This window comes from Hemitrygon akajei, chromosome 6 (assembly GCF_048418815.1).
Source record: "Hemitrygon akajei chromosome 6, sHemAka1.3, whole genome shotgun sequence".
Lineage (NCBI taxonomy): Eukaryota > Metazoa > Chordata > Chondrichthyes > Myliobatiformes > Dasyatidae > Hemitrygon > Hemitrygon akajei.
Window position 1 is genome coordinate 123,088,367 of NC_133129.1, and position 22,563 is coordinate 123,110,929.

The following is a 22,563-nucleotide window of genomic DNA, read 5'->3' on the forward strand; positions in this document are numbered from 1 at the left end:
TTCAAAGTAAACATGCTAAAACATAGGTCTGTTCTGCGGGTTGAGATTCTAAATTGGAGTAAGGTCAATTTTGATGGTATCAGAAATGGTTCGGCAAGTGTGGATTAGGATGGGTTATTTGTTTGGCAAAGGTGAACTTGATAAATGGGAGGCCTTCAAAAGTGAAATTTTTAGAGTACAAAGCTTGTACGTGTCTGTCAGAATAAAAGGTAAAGAGACCAAGTATAGGGAACCTTGGCTTTCAAGAGATATTGAGACTCTGGTTAAGAGAAAAAATGAGGTGGATAGCAGGTGTACGCAAGTAGGAACAAATGAGGTGCTTATGGACTACAAGAAATTCAAGAAAACACTGAAGAAAGAAATTAGGAAAGCTAAAAGAAGGCATGAAATTGCTCTAGCAGACAAGGTGAAGAGAATTCTAAGGGGCTCTACAGATATTTTAAGAGCAAGAAGACTGCAAGGGACAAAATTGGTCCTCTGGAACATCAGAACAGTAATCCATGTGTGGAGCCAAAACAGATGGAGGAGATCTTAAATAAATTTTTTGCATCTGTATCAACTCAGGAGATGGATGCAGAGTCTATAGAAACAAGGCAAGGTGGCATCAACTTCATGGACCCTGGACGGATTAGAATAAGGCATTTTAAATGGTTTTGCATGGATTAGATGGGTTAAAGGGCTGGTTTCTGTGCTGTACATCTCTATGACTCTGTGCGGCAATGAATTTCCTTGAATAAATATTGTAAGTCTTTCATCATTTAAAAACACTCATACCTATATTTTCCTTGGTCCAAAATGATGACTTCATTTGTACATCTGCCATGGCTTGGTATACTCATCTTTCATTGTCACTTTGTAATCTCATGCTCCTGTCTACACTTCGTCCTCTGCCAATAATCTTTGATCAGCAGTCTTGGATCAACAGATTGCTCTGGTTTCTTAGCCTTGTTTATTCACGTGTCAGTTTACAGAACTGCTGAATGTGCTCGCCGATTGTGGTGTGACTTTAGCGAGCATCTGGTCAAACAGCACATGCCCTTAACCAATGCAAATAAAAAGAGTGGGAAATAAGGATTAGAAGGAGCAAGGGGAATGAATTAAAGTGGGAGAACACTATGGCAAATCACATACCGACAATGCAAGATTGTAGTTCGAGAGTGAGAAAGGTGGCAGAAAGGAATAAAAGAAGAAATTGCCACTCAACAGGATGAAATTCTATATGATTGATCTGGTGCCACGAGAATGGTATCCTTAAAAAATCCACACTTATTTTAGAGGTACATGTTATTCATTACAGTTACAACATTCTGCGGTAAGTTCAATGCTTAATTAATGTGCAAATATACCCACTTAGTCAAAACCATGGCAGCCGCTGTTTTTATGAGGCAAAACTGATGACTCAGAGTTAAGGCCTCTCTTATCTGAGTTGTGGTTTATTAAAAGTCAGCATTCAAACACTTTTCTTCCAGCAAAAGGCTGTCCTAGAAACACTTCCTCTCCTCACAGGCACTGCCTGAGCTGCAGAGCATTTCCAGCACATTCTGAGTTCCAGCATCCAGAATGCTTTGGTTTTGTGTTCAGGCCCAGTTGTGTTCAACCCACAGGTTAATTAGAGCTGCCAGGGTTAGCTGGATTACTGCATTTTACAATCCTGTGCAAAAATAGAAGCAGAAATAAATAAACACAGACAATTTTGTTCTTAAAGACCATTTCAGTTTCAAAATATGCACATCTATTTTTACATCGGAAAGCAGCTGTAAAACCTTTGCGAATAACCAAGGGATCCAAATTCTGATTTTGCGGAAATTGTGGATTATGCATCATTAGGTCTGAACCACAATTTTTTGGCTTGGAGTGTTGCAGAGTGTTGCCCCGTACACTTGCTCATCTACTAACTAAACTTCACCTACTCACTCTCCCTCACATACTCAACTCCTCTCTCTCTTCCTCACACAGTCTCTCTCTCTCTCCCTCCACATACTAAATCTCTCTGCCTTGCACAGACCTTCTGTCTATCTCACATACTGACTCACCCCTACAAACTGATTCTCTCTCCCTTGCACACTCACCTTTTCTCCCATACACTTTTCCTTCTTTGTACATTGACTCCCCCTGTCCCCCACACACAAATATTTTCACTCTCTCCCCAGACTCTCCCTCATGCTCAGTCTGTCCCACACGCACTCACACACAGACACACTGACTCCCTCCCCCACATATTGACTGTTCTGTCCGCACACACTGATGCTTTCTCTCCTTCATACACTGAGACTCATTTCTTTGCTTGCTGATTCTCTAAGCTCCCTCGTACACTCTCTCCCTCACACTGAATGTCTCCTCCCCTCACATACAGATCCTCTCTCCCTCTTGCATGTACACACACACTCTTTTTCTCTCTGTCTCACCCTCTATTACTGATGCCTTGTCTGAAAAATGGAGAAGGAGACACCAGCATTAGTGTGAGGGGAAAGAGTTCACGTCATGTGGGGCCAGATCAGCAAACTACATGGATCTGGGTGAGCTGAGTGCCTGTGGAGATCTTGAGCAACCAGCTACCCTGTTGCCAGGTGGGCAAGGAAGAATTGCTAGCTTCCCTACACCCCCCCCCCCCCACACACACACACACTTCTGAATACTGAGGAGACAAGGCTGCCCCCACTTCCTGAGACAAAAATGCTCGCTAATACTTGTAAATCAGCACCGTTAATAAAAAGTCATCATAGTCGTCATTACTTTCTGCATATTTTTTCTTGTTTGTAGGTAGGCAGTAATTTACTCTGTTCCCCTCTTCCCTCCTTTCTCACCTCAATATTCCACCGGGACATGATGGCCAGAACCGGAGGTGACATGAGAGCTTCCCTGTAGGACTCCCCTCCAGGATATCTTGGACTTGGAGACACAAGTTGCCCCATAATCGTTTCATGAGAAATCACAAGCTGGTTTAAGTGGATGTTTCCTTTCCAAAGACACAGTGTATTTGTTTTGTGCGTCAGCATTGAACAAGAGACTGAATCTGTCCACTAGCTGGGGTACTCTGTCCAATTCCGTATGCCACACCTTAAGAAAATGTGAAGGTTTTGAATGCAATTACCAAGGCGACTCCAAGAAAGAGAGATTTTAGTTTGTGAAAGGTGGAATTGTTCTCCATGGACCAGAGGTGCTTGTGGGAGGAATTATTAGAGGACTTTAAAACCATTAGGGCTATAGATGGAGAGAAACTTTTTCCGTTGGTGGAACACAGGGCGAAACTATTCCAGTTGGACTCGTGAACATGGATTGAAGATGGTTAGGGGAGTGAGCATGGACAGCAAAAGATCCCAAAGTAAGCCACTGAACAAGAGAATATCTGTAGATGCTGGAAATTTGAGCAACACACACAAAATGCTGGAGGAACTCAGCAGGCCAGGCAGCATCTATGGAAAAGAGCACGGTCGAGGTTTTGGTCCGAGAGCCTTTGACAGGACTGGAGTTTGTTTTACACAGCCAGTTGCTAGTGTATGGAATGCATTCCCAGGGGTATCAGTGGAGGCATGTTCAGCTGTAACATTCAAAATGGATCAGGATAAGAGAATGAAAGGAAATAATTAGCTGTGTTATGGGTTGAGTTCAGGGCAGTGGGCCAGCTGAATTTCTCTGACAGCTTGAACAAACTTGACAGGGCAGTAGGGTAGCACAGTGGTTAGCACAACGCTCTACAGTACAGGTGACCGGGGTTCAGTTCCCGCCGCTGCATGTAGGGAGCTCGGACATTCTCCCCGTGACCGCGTGGGTTTCCTCCGGGTGCTCCGGTTTCCTCCCACAGTCCAAAAACAGTTGGTAGATTAACTGGTCATTGTAAATTTTCCCGTGATTAGGCCAGGGTTAAATCGGGGGATTGCTAGGCAAGGAGGGTCTATTCTGTATCTCTTTCAATAAATAAATACAAAGAACAAATGGTCTCCTTCGGTGCTGTAACCATTCAGTTATTCTATGAAGCTGAACAGCTTCTCCATGATGCAGTCTCCATCAGCAGATCAACTATTAACCACTTGAAGCTAACGGGAAGTTCCTAATTCTAATTCTGCGTCTAATCTTGCTTCTAATTAGTAAATAGAACTTTAATAATATGGATGCTTTAGCCTAGCATAGTGTTCATGTGTATGGCATATTGTGTTTCAGCCGGGGCAAAGTTCAAACGCGCGGATGTTTTTTTGATCGCTGGCTAGTTAATAATACAACACACGTGAAGTTTGTTTACCTGTACAGTGGGAGGCGGTGTTTGCTAAATTAGTGGCTGCTGATTAAAATGGTGTCGCTTAGCAACCTGTGGCTGCTGATAGATTTCCATTGGGCAAAGCGCTGCTGATGGCGAGGAGCTCGGGCTTGAATGTGCGCCTTCCAGCCCCTCTCGCCTCACTGCCCGCCATGGCGCCGATGTAATTGTCAAACGATGGCAACTCCTAAAAACACGGTCAAAGACGTTCGTGAACGCTGCTCCGTGTTCTCAAACGGTTAATTGCTGAGAGAGGGCGTGTCGTGGGGTGCAGGGGTTAAGTGCTGTGAGAGGGGGTGTGAACCGGGTAGAGAGAGGGAGAGGCAGCGAGTTCACACCAGGAGAGATCCAATAGACAGGAGCCTGGAGATCCAGCCGAGACCCTGGGAACTGACAGATCAGACAGTCACCGGGAACCTCGCATTGCCATTCCGATCGGAGGAGCCTGACACCGATCGGCGGCCGCTGGAGATCGTGGAAAGAGCGCAGCCCCCGGAAAGCGGGGCAGCTCGAGCGAGCCCCTAGCCGGCGGTGCCAGAGGTCAGGGTTGGGGGTTCAAGAGGTGGCTCTCCCCAAACCCCCGGCCGAGCTTCAACAGCTGGAAGATCCCAAGTCCGGAATCCCCCGTGTCTCGGCCACTATGGATATCCTTGATAACTTCGGGGCAGAAAAACTCTTCGCAGCTTCGAGCCTTGTGGATTTGGAGGATCTGAACGAAACTGATTTCCTCAGCAATGTGGTATGTGGCCAGTTTAACCAGCTCACTCTCCTGCCGGAGCAGCGAGATCCTTCTCTCCGTCTCCATCTCTGCAAACACGTTCTTTCACTCTTTCTCTTTGTGCATTTCTTTTTTAAAAAAAAAATCTCTCCGGGACCACATACACAGGCACAAAAATGCACACGAGAACAATCAGTCATGTTACACCTATACATATTCACATACGTATGTGCACAAAGGTATACACACGTATTCATATTTGCACACACACATCACTCGTGCATACACACACACACGCATATCATATGCACATATAATACCCATACTCTCTACCAGAACGACTCAGACTCTCGAAAAGCAAACAGAAATGGGAAGAGAGAGAGGGAGATACAGGCACAGGAAAAAAAGACGGTCTCACATCCAGCATCTCATCACAGACACGTCTTCACATGAATACCGACAAATACATGTTCCTTCTCAAAGCTGTACATTCACTCAGGGCCACATGTATTTTTCATCTGCCGTCGTCCTCAAGCCAAGTCATACTTAAACAAAGTAATGTCTATAAGGCTGTGATAATATTTATATAAGCCAGTTGTGTCAGTGTTTCTGAAAGATAGAGTGCAGTGGTTTGCATTCAACATGTGGGAATTTGGTTTGAAGCAAAGCACGCTGTGTTTCCCCTGTTGCTGACTATTTAACTCAGCTGGTGTGCTGCTTTTCATTTATATGTGTGACATTAATCTGAAAGGAGTGTGTATTTTATGGAATGTAAGAATTGTCCAACAGTTATTTCGATCACAATTGCAATTTTGTTTTAAAGTATTTTAATGTCATGAATTTTACATGCTTGTTTGAAGTTTACTTTAAGACAGTGTTAATGAAATATCTAACCTGGAAAACCATTTGGAGGGAGGTTCCAGCTGTTGGTGTGATAGTGTTGGCGAGGGATGGAAGCAAGACTTCTGAGGGCGGCTGGGTGGGGGTACAGTGACTCTTTTGATGACAGTGTGGGGAGTATCCGGTGTAGGAATGTGAAGGTGACAGTGCAACATGATTTTAGTGTGTGTTAGCATTTCCATCCAAACTCGTCATCTGAGATGTTCTAAATGGTTGTTAGAAATGGTCTCTTCCCTCTCCTGTGGTCGAGTATACCTGCTGGTGTGATACCCAGAATCCGGTTTATTAGCACTGGCATATGTTGTGAAATTTGTTGTATTGTCGCAGCAGAACATTGCAATACATAAAATAGACTATAAATTACCACACAATTTATAAAAGAGAGGAAAAAATGTACATATATACCCTTCACACATGCATACAAACACATACGTTTACTCACATACACACAGACACAGACACACAGACACATAAACACACAGACACACACAGCCACACACATACACAGACACACACACAGCCACACACATGCACAGACACATTCACACACACACACATACACTCTCACATTCACACACACACATACACACACACACACACACACATACACACACACACTCACACACATGCACACTCATACTTATATGCACACTCACACACACACACACACATTCACACAGTAAGTAGTGCAAATAACAGAGCAAAAATAGTGAGATAGTGTTCATGAGTTCATGATTCATTCAGTAATCTGATGGCAGAGGGGAAGAAACTGTTGAGTTCGGTCTCCTGTAACTCCTCTCTGTTCGTAATGAGAAGAGGGCATGTCCTGGGTAATAGGCTTTCTTAATGATGGATACCACCTTTTTAAGATGCCGTCCATGCTGGGAGGCTAACCCCCAAGATGGAGCTGGCTGAGTTTGCAACCCTCTGCAGCTTTTTCCGATCCTGTGCATTGGCTTCTCCATACCAGACAATTATTACAACCAGTTAGAATGCTCCCCAAATTTCTGTAGAAATTTGCTAGAGTCTTTGGTGACATACCAAATTTCTTCAAACTTATAACGAAATATAGCTTATCTTTTTTGTAATTGCATTGATAAGTTGTGCCCAGGATAGATCTTCAGAGATAGTCTCCCAGGAACTTGAAACGTCTCCACCCTGATAGGTAGCTGATGTGAATGTTAGACAGGAAAGGTAAATGGGAAATCAGTAAGTTAATTAGATTGATGTGGCTGCCAAGAAAGCTGGCATTGCCTTAATGGGATGATTGAGTCTCCAACAAATGAATACTTACTGTGTAAATTTTAGACACATAACATAGATATGCAGACAGGTGCCTGAAATTTACACAGAAAGTATTTTTCACTGAGTTCATTTGCTTGAGTAAACTCATGGAATAATTTGGTACCTACCTTTAGAGGTTTGTGTAATTCCTTCACTTTTATCCCATGGCAGTATTTTCACTGTAAAGGAGAGGTAGATAGATGATATTATCTGAGGTAGTGAAGGATTATCAGGGGTAAATGGAATGGAGTATTGAAGTAAAAGTTAGTTCAGAGATGATGTAGTTAAGTAATCTGAGGTTTAAGGGGCTAAGTGGGCTTATCTTCCTCCTAATTTGTCCATTTATATTAAATTCACAACCATTAGTGGCTTGAACTGACATTTCCTTGTAAATGACTCTACTGCTGTCTCTTATCCTCATTATAAGACCATAGGATATAGGAGAAGAATTAGGCCATTTGGCCCATCGAGTCTGCTGTGCCATTTCATCATGGCTGATCCATTTTCCCTTTCAGCCCCAGTCTCCGGGCTTCTCCCCGTACCCATTCATACTTGACTAATCAAGTATCTGTTAACCTCTGCCTTAAATATACCCGGTGGGTTGGCCTTCGCAGCTGCCTGTGGCAACAAATTCCACAGATTCATCACTCTAGCTAAAGAAATTCTTCCTCATCTCCGTTCTAAAAGGACACCCCTCCATTCTGAGGCTGTGTTCTCTGGCCTTAGACTCCCCCACCATAGGAAACAGTCTCTCCACATCCTCTCTATCGAGGCCTTTCAACATTTGATAGGTTTCAATGAGGTTGCCCCTCATTCTTCTGAATACCAGTGTATAGAGGGCCAGAGCCATCAAATGCTCTTCATACGACAAGCCTTTCAATCCTGGAGTCATTTTTGTGAACCACCTTTGAACCCTGTTCAATATCAGTACATCCTTTCTGGGAAGAGGGGCCCAAAACTGCTCACACTACTCCAAGTGAGGTCTCACCAGTTCTTCATAAAGCCTCAACATTACATCCTTTTATCTTCTAGACCTCTCGAAATGAATGCTAACATTGCATTTGCCTTCCTCACCACCGACTCAACCTGCAAATTAACCTTCAGGGAAACCTGCACGTGGACTCCCAAGTCCCTTTGCATCTTGTTTTCTTTTGAATTTTCTCGGCTTTACTACTTCACCAGTCACTACTTGGCTGCTGCTTTAATTCTTCTTCAGAGAGCTCCTGTTTCCCTCCACATTCCGAAGATTTGCTGGTTGTTAGAATATTTGGAGGTTGTAAATTACCTCCAGTGGAGATGGCTGGCAGGAGAATCAGGCTGGAGTTGTTGGACAGGTGAGGGAGAATAGGATAAGAGGGGAACAGAATTACTGTGAGAGCTGACATAGAAGGAGGCCATTTGGTCCAGTGAATCTATGTTATAAGAAAATATAAGTATTTATATCTTTGTCCATCCTCATGGTGTTCCCGTTTTGAAAGCATTTCATTTATTTTTGTTGCTGGTTTGAGCAATGTTTATATTTCCCTCTCTGTGTGTTCTCCTTCACTGCCAGTGGGCTGGGCTGGGCGAATTTCACCTTTGGCCAGGAGCTCTGCGGAGGACTGCCAACGACATCCTCCCCACTGCTTCAGCCTGTACCTGAGTGTTGCTGGCATGTTGGAACTGGGACGTCAGAGGGGAGCTGAAGGCTGGATGCCAACGCATTTGGCCCCCCATTGCACTGCGGGGCTCACCACTGAGCTATGCAGTGGAGCTCTGCTGTGCTGCGGGTTGGGTGCATTTTGCACGTGACCCCTCAGCTCCCACCCGTTATACCAGGGATGAGCAACTCTATTCATTTGAATGGAATTGGCAGCCCTGAGTAATATGGTAACTGTGGGTAAACTGTTTTCTTCCGATTTAATATTCTTAATTAATACCTGATACAAATGTATTTTGATTTTTTTGAATAATTTAAGATTATAGAAAATTTTAAATGATTATTAGAGACATTTAGAAAAAATATTTCAAAGGCCTTTTGTGCCACCATGCTATGAAAAGGCTATAAGGGGCCTGACCTCAAGATCCAACAACAATTTTCTGCTTGGATGGTACTCCACTTCCTTGGTTAACTGTTGCTTGTGGGTGTAAGCTGTTTCCTCCAGTTTTTGCTGCCTTTATGTTTCCCTCGGTTGACCTTGGATATTTTTCTATCATTGCTTATTTTGATTGGTTCATAGCTTACTCTTGTGTTCATACTTTATTCCTGTTCCTGGCTGGTTCTCGCCAAACAGTTTGCTGGGAACATCCTCTCTGAGGAGTCAGAAGGATTTAGGGTTCCAATTCCATTCCTCTGACTCTGGTCCTTGCTTCTTTGCAGTACTGAGGGGATTCTGCATTCTTTTAGCGCTTCTTCAGGATGTGGCGATCTGGCACTTCACTTGTACGTAAAAAAAAAGAAGCTTCGTAAATGCTATATTAGCAATCAAATTTATGTTTATCTTTCAGTCAGCACTTCTAATTATTCTGCTGGTTGTTGTTTGGACAATCCCACTGCAGATACAATAACTGTTGCATTTTCTCCCATGTCAAAAATACTTAATCAGCTGTGAAGTACATAGGACCTTTTGGTCATTCCTATGTAAATCCTTCCCTTCTTTATAATGTGCTTTTCAGCACTCCTATCTTATTTGGTGTGTTTTGTTCAATTCCCTGATTATTAATGTATTTAAATATTTATTGAGATAACAGCATGGCCCTTCCAGTTTTTCGAGCTGTGCCGCCCAGCAAACCCTGGTTTAACCCTATCCTAATCACAGGGCAATTTACAATGACTGATTAATCTTTGGAAGGTGGGAGAAAACTGGAGCACCTGTGCAGTCATGGGGAGAATGTACAAATCCTTACAGAGTGCGGCAGGAATTGAGCCCGGGTTGCTGGTACTGTAAAGCATTGTGCTATGCTATTGTGCTGTCCATAATAGAGGTGTTTTCATGTTCAGCTATCATCTGTTCTTGATTTGTTTTTGGTGTGTTCAATGTGGCTTTTAATGTTCCTGGTGTATGTCCGGGTTTCCTATTGGGGTGTAACCTAGTTTCTTCTGAATCCAGCACAAATTTCTGCCTGATTATTATGTGCCTGTATGTAGCAGGTAGGTGTAACTGTTTTATTCTGTATGAAGGTATTGTGGGTATTTGCATAAATTTGCCTCTGTGTTTGCATTCCTGCCTAGTAATGTGCCTACAGGTATGCCAGACCTTTAAACCACCTGTGCAAATGGGCATGGAACAGGATCCGATTCCGAATCGGTTTCATTATCACTGACGTACAGTAGGTTGAAAAATCTGTTGCTTTGCAAATCAATTTTTCTGAAGAACGGTGACAGGATTGCCTTGAGTCAGTGGACTGGGCCGTGTTCATTAACCCATCTGACAACCTGAATGACTACACCATGGTCATTGCAGACTTTATTAAAAACAGCTGTGGATGAGGGTATCCCCACAAAATCGTTCAGGGTTTCCCCCAGTCAGAAGCCCTGGATGAATAATGAAATCTGGAATCTGCTGAGAGCCAGAGCAGAGGCATTCAGGTCTGGAGATAAAGAATGCTGCAAGAGGTGAAGGCATGACCTCCGGAAAGCCATCTCAGGCCAAGTGGAGATTCTGGACTAGACGGCAATCGACGAGGGATGCTGAGCAGTTGTGGCAGCGCTTGAGTTCCATAACCTCCTACAAGGTTAAATCTTGTGATAGTGGGGAGGGCAGAGCTTCGCTTCCAGGTGAGCTCAATGCCTTCTGTGCTCACTTTGACCAGCAGAACTGGGAGGAACCTTCGAGCACCCCCAGGCCTCCCGACGAGCCTTTGGTCTCAGTATCTGAAGATGATGTGCAAGCTGCCTTCAATACAATGAATCCAAGGAAAGCATCGGGTCCAGATGGAGTACCCGGCCGAGTACTGAAGACCTGCGCCGACCAACTGGCTGGTGTGTTCATGGATATCTTCATCCTCTCGCTCCAGCAGTGTGTGGTACCCACCTGCTTCAAACAGGCTTCAATTATACCGATGCCCAAGAAGAGCATGGTAACCTGTCTTGATGACTATTGCCTAGAGGCACTTACATCCTCGATGATGAAGTGTCTTGAGAGGCTGGTGTTGGAGCATATCAGCTCCTGTCTGACTGATGACTTGGATCCACTCCAATTCCCCTACCGAAGCAACAGGTCTACAGCAGATGCTGTCTCGTTGGCTCTTCACACAACCCTGAAACATCTGGACAGCAAAGGTGCATACATCAGAATGCTCTTTATCGACTATAGCTCGGCATTCAGTACCATCATCCCCTTAAAACTAAAAAGTAAACTCCAAGACCTGGGCCTCAATACCCCCTTGTACAATTGGATCCTGGATTTCCTTACTTATAGACCCTTGGTAGTTTGGACTGGCAAAACCATCTCCCCCACAATCTTCATTGCTCCTCCACATGAGCACCACAAGGATGTGTACTTAGGCCTGCTCTACTCGCTTTACACCTATGTCTGTGTGGCTAAGTACTGTTCCAACACTATATACAAGTTTGCTGACAACACCGCAGTTGTGGGCCGTATCAAAGGGGTGACGAATCAGCATACAGGAGGGTGACTGAAAACTTGGCTGAGTGGTGTAGTAACAACAACCTCTCACTCAATGTCAGTAAGACCAAGGGACTGATTGCAGACTTCAGGAGAGAGAAACCAGAGGTCCATGAGCCAGTAATTATTGGAGGATCAGAGGTGGAGAGGGTCAGTAACTTTAAATTCCTGGGTGTCACTATCTCGGAGGACCTGTCCTGGACCCATCATGCAAATAGTATTACAAAGAAGGCTTGGCAGTGCCTCTACTTCCTCAGGAGTCTGTGGAGGTTCAGCACATCATCAAAAACCTTGGCAAATTCTTTAGATGTTTTGTAGAAAGTGTGCTGACTGGCTGCATTATGGCCTGGTATGGCAACACCAATGCTTTTGAGCAGAAAATCCTACATAAGGTAAACACGAGGAAATCTGCAGATGCTGGAAATTCAAACAACAGCACACACAAAATGCTGGTGGAACACAGCAGGCCAGGCAGCATCTGTAGGGAGAAGCACAGTCGATGTTTTGGGCTGAGACCCTTTGTCGGGACTAACTGAAAGGAAAGATAGTAAGAGATTTGAAAGTAGGAGGGGGAGGGGGAAATACGAGATGATAGGAGAAGACCGGAGGGGGTGGGATGAAGCTAAGAGCTGGAAAGGTGATTGGCGAAAGGGATACAGAGCTGGAGAAGGGAAAGGATCATGGGACGGGAGGCCTAGGGAAGAAGAAAGGGAGAGGGGTGCACCATAGGGAGATGGAGAACAGGCAGAGTGATGGACAGAGAGAGAGAAAAAGGGGGGAAACTAAATAAATCAGAGATAGGGTAAGAAGGGGAGGAGGGGCATTAACGGAAGTTAGAGAAGTCAACGTTCATGCCATCAGGTTGGAGGCTACCCAGACGGAATATAAGGTGGTGTTCCTCCAACCTGAATGTGGCTTCATCTCGACAGTAGAGGAGGCCATGGATAGACATATCAGAATGGGAATGGGACGTGGAATTAAAATGTGTGGCCACTGGGAGATCCTGCTCTCTCTGGCGGACAGTCAGTTCCCCCTCCCCTTTTTCTCTCTCTCTGCCCATCACTCTGCCTGTTCTCCATCTCCCTCTGGTGCTTCCCCTCTCCCTTCTTTCTCCCGAGGCCTCCCGTCCCATGATCCTTTCCCTTCTCCAGCTCTGTATCCCTTTTGCCAATCACCTTTCCAGCTCTTAGCTTCATCCCTCCCCCTCCGGTCGTCTCCTATCATTTCGCATTTCCCCCTCCCCCCACTACTTTCAAATCTCTTACTACCTTTCCTTTCCGTTAGTCCTGACGAAGGGTCTCGTTCCGAAACGTTGACAGTGCTTCTCCCTATAGATGCTGCCTGGCCTGCTGTGTTCCACCAGCATTTTGTGTGTGATCCTACATAAGGTAGTGGTTTTGCCCCAGTACATCACGAGTAAAGCCCTCCCAAGCATTGAGCACATCTCCATGAAATGTTGTAGAGAAGCAGCACGCACCCAAGGCCTGGGTGATAAGATCCCCACCACCCAGACCGTGCTCTTTCCTCACTGCTGCCATCAGGTAGAAGGTACAGGTGCCTCAGGACTTGCACCACCAGGTTCAAGAACAGTTACTACTCCTCAACCATCAGGCTCTTGAACAAAAGGGGATAGCTACGCTCATTTAAGGGTTCTGTCATGTTGTTATTTTGTGCTTGTTATTTATTGCTATTTATTTATAAATAGCAATAAAGGTGTTGATAAGAGAGTGCTCCCTTCAGCAAGCTGAAAGGGAATTGATGCCATTATGCTGCAGGTGCAGGATAGTGTGGAGCACGATCTGCTGAATGTGGAGGCTGATGGGATTGAAGACAAGTATGGAGAACCCTGTAAAGCTCCTCTTAAGTTCTGGAAGGGATGAATAGGTTTGTGGGAAAAGGAATGGATGCAGCTGAGAGATCTATCAGTCACGATGAAGGGCAATTCTTGTGTGAGAGAGAAAGACCAATTTGAAGCAGCTGCATGGGAAGGAAGTGGAGATGGGTGTCGTGGGGGTGCGTGTCATGGGGGTGGGTGTCATGGAGGTGGGTGTCGTGGGGGTGCGTGTCATGGGGGTGGGTGTCGTGGGGGTGCGTGTCATGGGGGTGGGTGTCGTGGGGGTGGGTGTCATGGAGGTGGAAAAATTGGGAAAGTAGGAGCAAGGAATGGCGTTGGAGAAAGTATAGTCATATTAACTGGCAGTCGGGGCAGGGAAGAATAGAGCATCATGCTAAGTTTTGGGGCTTGTTTAAGACACGTACAGGAAGTGGCACTGTAACAATCACCAGGTTTCACAGTTTTCAGTGAACACTTTGAGTCTAGGGCTTTGCAGACAGGAGCCCAATATCATCACATGCCAAAGCTTTACCATCCTTGACAGGGACTTTCCAGTTCTCAATCTATACATGGATATACATAGATCTTCCTCTTCCAATTAAACTTTGGAATTCGTGTGTTGCCAATAATGCGGTGAGCTGCTGCTTTGAACCACAACAGTATTTGTGATGAAGGTGTCCCACAAAGCTGTTAGGGATTGAGTCCCAGTGACAGTGAAGGACAGTATTTCCATATGGGGATATTGCATGGTTTAGAGGGGGTGCTATACATGGTGGTGTCCCACGAGCCCGCTTCCCTTTTACCTTCCGTATTTCTCTCATTCTAAATAGTTTGTGCCCCAAACATTGTGAACACACCAGCCATTAATGTGCCAGAACTTTGTAATATCCGGTCCTTCATAGTTTGCTTCCATGTTACGTAGTCAACAATAGAGTCAGTACTCATCTATTTTAAACTTGCAACCATGCCAGTTTGGGAGTACGTCCATGTATCTGAACTACTTGCTCCATTGTAGGTTACTCATACGATCTCGTAAGAGGTGCAGGACCATGTGTAACTTACCATCTCCACAAACACTTTTTTTTCTCTCCTTTTGAAATGATATTCTCCTTCCCAGGCTTAGTTTCAGCTCAGGCGTTTTATTTGAGTTTTTTTTTTGTCAGGATTTTTTTCCCAGGGGATTGTCAGATTCAAGCCCTACTACTTTGTAATCACTCCCGATCATATCCTTGCATCGTATAGAGATCAACAGTTTCATTTTGATGTAGTGGACATCAGAGTGCCTCCCCCAGAGGTTTATTCCACTTAGTGAGCATATTTCCAGCATTTTAATAACTTTACATCACTGGGAAAGAAACCATCATATTTTTAATATCACTGCCATAGGATCTGTTTAATTCAGTTTATGTTCAAACACATCTTTACAAGTGGCATGGAAACACCAGTGCCCTTGAATGAAAAATCCTACAAAAAGTAGTGGATATGGCTCAGTCCATCACAGATAAAGCCCATTGAGACCATCTACATGAGATGCTGTGGCAGGAAAGCAGTATCCAGCATCAGGGACCCCCACCACCCAGGACATGCTCTCTACTAGTAGCTGCCATCAGGAAGAAGGCGCAGGAACCTTAGGAGTTGCGTCACCACGTTCAGGAAAACTTGCTCCCTTTCAACCATCAGGCTCTTGAATCAAAGAGGATAACTTATTTTTTTATCATTATCATTTCTTTCTTTTTGTATTTATGCAGTTTGTTGTCTTTTGCACAAAGGTTGATTACCAAGTTGATGCAGTCTTTCACTGATTCTCTTATGGTTATTATTCTATAGATGTATTGAATATGCCTGCAAGAAAATTAATCTCAGGGTTGTATATGGTGACATATATGAATGTTGATAATAAATTTACTTTGAAATTAGAACTTTGATTAGGTGATATAAATTATTGTTTGATACTGTTTTTAACTTCAGAAATCTGGCTTTGAAACCAATCTGTCATCATAAACATCAGTTGTATCTGTCCCAGAAATGACTTTGGTTATTTTCAACCAATTTCCCAGGGAACAAGTCAACAGCTCAAAATTGCATTTAGTTTCTGCATTAGCAGCTTCAGAGTGCCGAGACAGGTGTTGTCCAAATGAAAATGTCATGGGAATTTGTGTTCCTAGAAAATTGGGCATGAAGAAAAGAGGAAAGAATGTGGTTTGTGATGTTCCCTGTAAATGACTAATTCTTTATTTTCAGGGAGTATATTTTCACTTCTCTTAATATAGCTCAAAATTTAAGTGCAAAGACATTGGTAGTAATAAATGCAAACCACTAGAATTTATGCTGTTCATTTGTCCCAGTGCTTAAGAAATAGCAGTGGAATGTTTATATTTTGTTGAGCTGTTTTTTTGACTCAGTCATGCTACCTATCTCTGTCTTCATTATATTATGGATTCAGCACAAATGGATTGGCAGAGCCTCCAAATATTGAAGATTGGGCAACAACACCCTGGGGATAATCAAGTTATTTAATAACCTTCTTGGAACATTTTTGCATATTATGTTAGTATAATATTTTGAAGGTGAGGAGAATCACCAATTGTGCCAGAGGTTAGAATATCCAGTTGGGTAACTATGAAATAGGAATCGTCTTTGGTGGCCCAGAGTACAGATTTCACATTGTGCTCCCCCCACCCCACCCGGCATTTGATTCCATTTGCTGATGTTTTGTATCAGAGGGAATTTACTAATAATGGGTGGTGGGTTTGTATGTATAAAGTGCTGGCAACTCAAGGAATTTCTGCCCAAAGTCTGCAGGTTTCCAGGCTGACGTAGATAGATGACACGACATGAAGATGGACAGTCATGGCAATGCTAGTGGTCATGTGGTATTAAAGGTGGGAGATAATCTGGTGATGTCCCCAGCAATAAGTCTCAATGGACTTCTTAGAGCAGGGGTGTCAAACTCATTTTAGGTCATGGGCCGGATTGAGCAAAATGCAGCTTTATGCGGGCCGGATCAGTCGGACGCGTGCGAACGCAGCTTTCGTTGCCTCCGTTTTTTCAGCCTGCTCTCATGTGTCTCAGTCTCTGCTATAACTACAAAGTGTTTCACTTTACAAATTCAGTTTCTTATGAAGAAGACTGCCGAATAAACACTAAAACCCCTGAAAACCTGGTACCTGAATAAACTCAGCATTAGCCATATCATACGCCATAGGCGCTTCGATTACTGGGGCCAGCTTTAATAGTAATTAGATATTATCTCGCGGGCCAAAAATAATTCCACCGCGGGCCGGATTTGGCCCGTGGGCCTTGAGTTTGACATATATGTCTTAGAGGATCCCTCTGCATGCAATCAAGAAGCTATGATGCAGCTTTCAACTGGGTTAAGTTTTCCCAGTTTGGTCCAAAGGCTATCAGAATTTCAGAACTCAAAGCCCTGTTTAATGCCCAACTGCTGGTTCAATAACCTGAGGAATAAAACACCATCAACCTGCCCTGAATTCCACGCTGAAGGGTTTAGTGGTAAATCAACCCCTCCCTGTGAAAAAGAGAGTGAGGGGAGGTTGGTCATGTTTTGTGAGGTGATGGGAGAGAGAGTGGGGAAGCTGGCTACTTGTCCTTTCAATTCTTCGGCTGCTTTGCTGTGATTCTCATGATGAAGAAGGCATCTGTGGATTAAGGAAGGGCTTGCCCGCTGTTCTGAGGTTCTATAAGAGATAAATCGTGACAAAGTAGTGTGGGCATATTGGCTTGTGTTCAGTTGCCCCGTAATGTTTGTTATGTCGTTTGCTCTGATTTGCCATTGATGAGGGATATTCGTCTCCACTGGGTTCCATCTGGCTACTCACAGTCTTAGGCTTAAAGTATAACTTCTTATCTCCCAAGAGTGACCAGGTTAATGAGGTACATCATGGGAACAGGAGCTTGTTGGAGGATATTTAAACAAGGCAGGATTAATGAGACTACTGTAATGCTGGATATTGAGGGCATTTCATTCTCCTTGTGGACATCTCCTACATTTGGTGTCTGGACCAGAATTAATCTGTTTTATTTTGCCTGGTTTAACATCTCTTTTATCAGATATTTACGGAATGTCAGACTTTTTAATGGACTCATTCTGCCTCCCAGCAGAAAGGAACCTTTTTGTTTTCACCAGTGTTTGCTCCTTGCTATTACAACATTATGCTCTTGTAGGTAACATCACATGTTTCATGTTGAGATGCATCTTATGCTTTTGCTAAGACTGCTACTGAGAATTAAAGGACTCCATCCCAGCTTTATATAATGACTCTATTTCTTGACTTGGCTTTCAATAGTCTCAGTCCAGGCTTATTCAGGTCAGTTGAATCTGGTGCTGTGTCGTTCGTTATCTGCAGGCCACCCCGATCAAAATTGCCCAAAGTAGCAACAATAAAGGGAAACCAGAAAAACATCATAACGTGAGCTAGAGTCCGATCCACGAACCACATCCATTCAACCTTGCCCGAGACCCAGGACTCCGTCCCAATCCCCTGGCAGCATTGAGCGAGGGGGGGGGGGGGGAGAGAGAGAGAGAGACTATTTGAATACAGGGATCTTCCTCCAGGAGTAGCAGACGAGAAGGAATGAGAGACTGCCACCTTCCTCCAGCAGCACCGAGCGAGAGGCTGGTCTGAACGCCCGCTCACCACAATGTTAAAAATCTTCCTCAACACTTTAGTTTATGAGATTGGCAAGAAATGGAGCCTCCAGGCTTCTTGGCCTCAAGGCCGCACACTTCACTTGAAACCTCACTGAACTCCCTCGGAGACAGCAAAGCGCCAGATTGCTCAATTGGCTGGAAAACACACCACCAGAATGTAGATCACAGGCTCCAACAGTAGCAGAACCACATTTGAGAGACAAAGAAGATGAGAAAGAAGTAGCTTTGTGAGCTGTCTGCTGGATGTCGCCCTTGGTTGCACTGTTCACTAGGGCCTTCTTCTGGTGCAGTTGGGCATTAGCTCATTCACTGTACTGCATTTTTCCTCACAAAGTCACAGTCAATGGATGAGGGATAAATGCTGGTCTGCACACCACAACGACACCTTTGCTGCCGTCCAAAATCCCATCATTGAACCTGAAAGGGCCCAATGACCTTCAGTTTAATCTCTTGCCCGATAGACGGCTCTTATCGCAGCAGTAATGTGTCAGCCCCAATGTTATTCTCAGGTCCTTGGGGTAGTGTTTAAAACTTCAAAGCCTTGACTTAGAGTTTATAGAGCTGCCAGTGTACTGCAGCGGATACTTGTCAGATAAATTGAAGAGTAAGCACATAGCCAAGCATGCGCTGGTCGAAGGGTTAACACACCTCAGCAACAGGCTGAAATGTAAGCTACGAGACCCCATCTGAACTTGCACAGTCATTTCCGGAGAGGTCCTTATTAATGTTAAAAACAGATGTTGCACTAACTCAAACCAGTAACTCCACTATTACACAAAAAATGTTCAAAAATTCAAGAGAGGCAACAAGTGACTCCCTAGTTTATTTGCACACCTTGATCCACCCAGTAAGATCATGGGAGGTTTGAGCACCTTGTAATGGTGCTGCTCTTTTTTTGTTATGTTTCCATATCATTCCTCCCTTCTGAAAATGCAGACAATAGCTGGCTCCCACTGGCTATCTGGTTAACTGGCTTGTCCCCATTTTACTTCCCCTGCCAGCCCTCCCGTTAATATTGTTACTGGCAAGGGTTATGAGGCTATGTGTGATGGGACAGGAGTAGTGGTGTCTATGGAGTAGGTAAGCAGTCAAGGTGAATGGATTTGAGGTGAGGAAACTGAGCTTTGAGCAGAGGATGTGGAGTGCAGCCCCGGTCCCACAGGTAAATCCACCCATCGCTGGTAAAGTTCTCCCCGCCATTGAGCACATCTGTTGCAGGAAAGCAGCATCCATCATCAGGGACCCTCACCACCCAGGCCATGCTCTCTCCTCGCTGCTGCCATCAGGAAGAAGGTGCAAGAGCCTCAGGACCTGCATCACCAGGTTCAAGAACAGCTATCACCCCATCGACCATCAGGCCCTTGAACCAGAGAGAATAACTTCACTCAGCTTAACTTGCCCGTTACAGAATTGATCCCACAACCTATGGACCCACCTTCAAGGACTCTTCATCTCATGTTCTCAATATTTATTGCCTATTTATTATTATTATTATTATTTTCTCTTTTTGTATTTGACAGTTTTTTTAATACATCAGTCATTGTCTGTCCTGTTAGGTGCTGTCTTCCATTGGTTCTATTGTGTTTCTTGTATTTACTGAGATATGGTGACATACATGTACTTTGATAACAAATTTACAGTGAACTTTGAGTCAGCAGTGGTTGGGTGCCTCCCTCTTTTCTTCAAATGATATTTGACATGAGTCTAAGCACTAGAAATGATCAATAGTTTCAAGATGGCTTACTATTTAGATCAGCTTTGATGTGAAAGTCGTACCATCCCTGGCTGCAACTTGCACATATAGTAGGTGAATATCTCTTTAAAAGTGGAAGGCCTTTCCCCATGTGCGCCTTACCGAGTGTGATCAAAACTGGATATGGCTATTATTTTTAAATTTGATTTATTTGGAGAACCAGCACAGTAACAGAGTCTTCTGGCCCAACGAGCAAGTGCCGCCCAGTTAGACCCTTGTGACAAACTAACCTATTAACAGGCATGCGTTTGGAATGGGGAGCTCAGAGGATAGCGCACAGGAAGAACGCACAAACTCCTTCCAGAGAACCGTGCTATCGAACTCGGGTTGCTGGCGCTGTATTGGCATTACGCTAACCGCTACAATGCCACGTGCCTTGTGAAACAGATGGATGAGTCCTGGAGGAGCCGAAGCAGCTGGAAAGGGAGATGCACTTGCTTAAGCATAACGGAAAATGGAAGCAAGTAATCCGATCAGCTATCAATGTTGAAGACAATCTAGAAATAGAGGTACCATCATAAAGTTATCCTGCAGGGAAAACTGCCCTTTGAATTGAATTGACTTTATTACTTAAATCCTGCATATGCATGAGGAGTGAAAGTCTTTACATTACGTTTCCATCTAAATGTGCAATGTGCAATTTATAGTAATTTATAATAAATAGTATGAGTTAATCAGTCTGATGGCCCGGTGGAAGAAGCTGTCCCGGAGCCTGTTGGTCCTGGCTTTTATGTTGTGGTACAGTTTCCCGGATGGTAGCAGCTGGAACAGTTTGTGATTGGGGTGACTCGGGTCCCCAATGATCCTCAGGTCCTTCTTACACACTTATCTTTGTAAATGTCCTGAATAGTGGGCAGTTCACATCTGCAGATGCACTGGGCTGTCCGCACCACTCTCTGCAGAGTCCTGCGATTGAGGGAAGTACAGTTCCCATACCAGGCAGTGACACAGCCAGTCAGGATGCTCTCAATTGTGCTCCTGTAGAAAGTTCTTAGGATTTGGGGGCTCACACCAAACTTTTTCAACTGACTGAGATGAAAGAGGTACTGTTGTGCCTTTTTCACAACACAGCCGGTACGTACAAACCAAGTGAGATCCTCAGTGATGTTTATGATGAGGAACTTAAAGCTGGTCACCCTCTCAACCCCAGATCCATTGATGACAATAGGGGTGAGCCTGTCTCCATTACTCCTGTAGTCCATAACCAGCTCCTTTGTTTTGTGACACTGAAGGAGAGGTTGTTTTCTTGACACCACTGTGTTAGGGTGGTGACTTCTTCCCTGTAGGCTGCCTCATTATTATTTGAGATTAGGCCAATCAGTGTAGTGTAGCAAATTTAATTAGCAGATTGGAGACGTGGGTGGTGACGCAGTCATAGGTATACAGGGAGTAAAGGAGGGGGTTTAGTACACAGCCCTGAGGGTCAGAGAGGCAGAGGTGAGGAAACCCAGTCTTACCACCTTTTACCACAAAGTCTTTGGTCGACTTCGGGACTGATTATTAAGCACCTAGTTACAATAATCTTGCCCTGATCTCCCACGTTTTTCTCCCGACATTCGCCTATCCTCACCACCCCTGCTGCTTGCCTGCACGTTTTTGGCAATTCACAGCCGCCAGGTAACCTAATGACCACAGGTCTTTGGGACGTGGGAGGAAACTGGAGCACAAGGGGGGAATCTGGAAGAACATGTGCAAGCCACACAGACAGCACTGGAGATTAGGACTGAATGTCAAAATGCAAGTGACTGAGGTGAAGTCACATCATGAGAAATTGGGAAATTACATTCTTCCCCTGAAAGTTGCTGTCTTGTCATAAAGCCCATCTGGACATAGCTGCTAACTCCATTCTACATTGTGAAGCATCTATATGACTTGCTCAACTAATAATTGTGGCCTTGCAGGAATAGCCTTATTATAATTGAATTGAATTGAATGATCTTTCTTGTCATTATATATAGGTACTATGAAACTCTGTTTGGCTTCCTCTCAGGCAATCAAATAAAGTGGTAGATAAAAACAAGACAGTAATAGAAAAACAACACACACAAAATGCTGGTGGAACACAGCAGGCCAAGCAGCATCTATAAGGAGAAGCACTGTCGACGTTTCGGGCCGAGACCCTTCGTCAGGAGTAATAGAAAAACAGTATTAAATAGATAAGTAGCAGAAAATAAGTTGCAGCAGCACCAAAATATCACAACTGCTCATTTCCTACCTTCACTTAGCCTTTCTCCTCACTACGTTCACTCCCATTGTTTCTCCCATTTCTCCTGCTTCCACCTCCCTTTTTTTCACAGCCATCCATCGATCCATCCCCATCCTCTGTACCCCCAACAAAATGTCTACTGTCACCCAAACCGATACTGGAGTGGCAAATGAATTTCTCACCCACCTAGGTAGGTGTCTTCAGTTCTCACCTGTGCGGGAATATCTGGCTGGAGGAGAGCCTGGTAGCTGTCATGAACATCTCGCAATTGGGATCTTTCTTTAAACATGTGAACAGCCCTTAGGATAGTGTCTGCTGGGTGTGGGTCAATCACTCC

The 22,563-nt window shown here is 44.4% G+C and overlaps 1 protein-coding gene across 2 annotated transcripts in view; it reads left to right on the forward strand.

The window, feature by feature from the left end:
• Positions 1–4,414: 4,414 nt before the first annotated feature.
• creb3l1 (cAMP responsive element binding protein 3-like 1) overlaps positions 4,415–22,563 on the forward strand; it is a 188,476-nt gene continuing 170,327 nt past the window's right edge. For both annotated transcript variants that reach the window (XM_073049177.1, XM_073049176.1), the window contains exon 1: positions 4,415–4,991. In XM_073049177.1, coding sequence (XP_072905278.1) covers positions 4,893–4,991 — 99 coding nt within the window. In that variant the 5' untranslated portion in view covers positions 4,415–4,892. The remainder of the gene's footprint in view (positions 4,992–22,563) is intronic.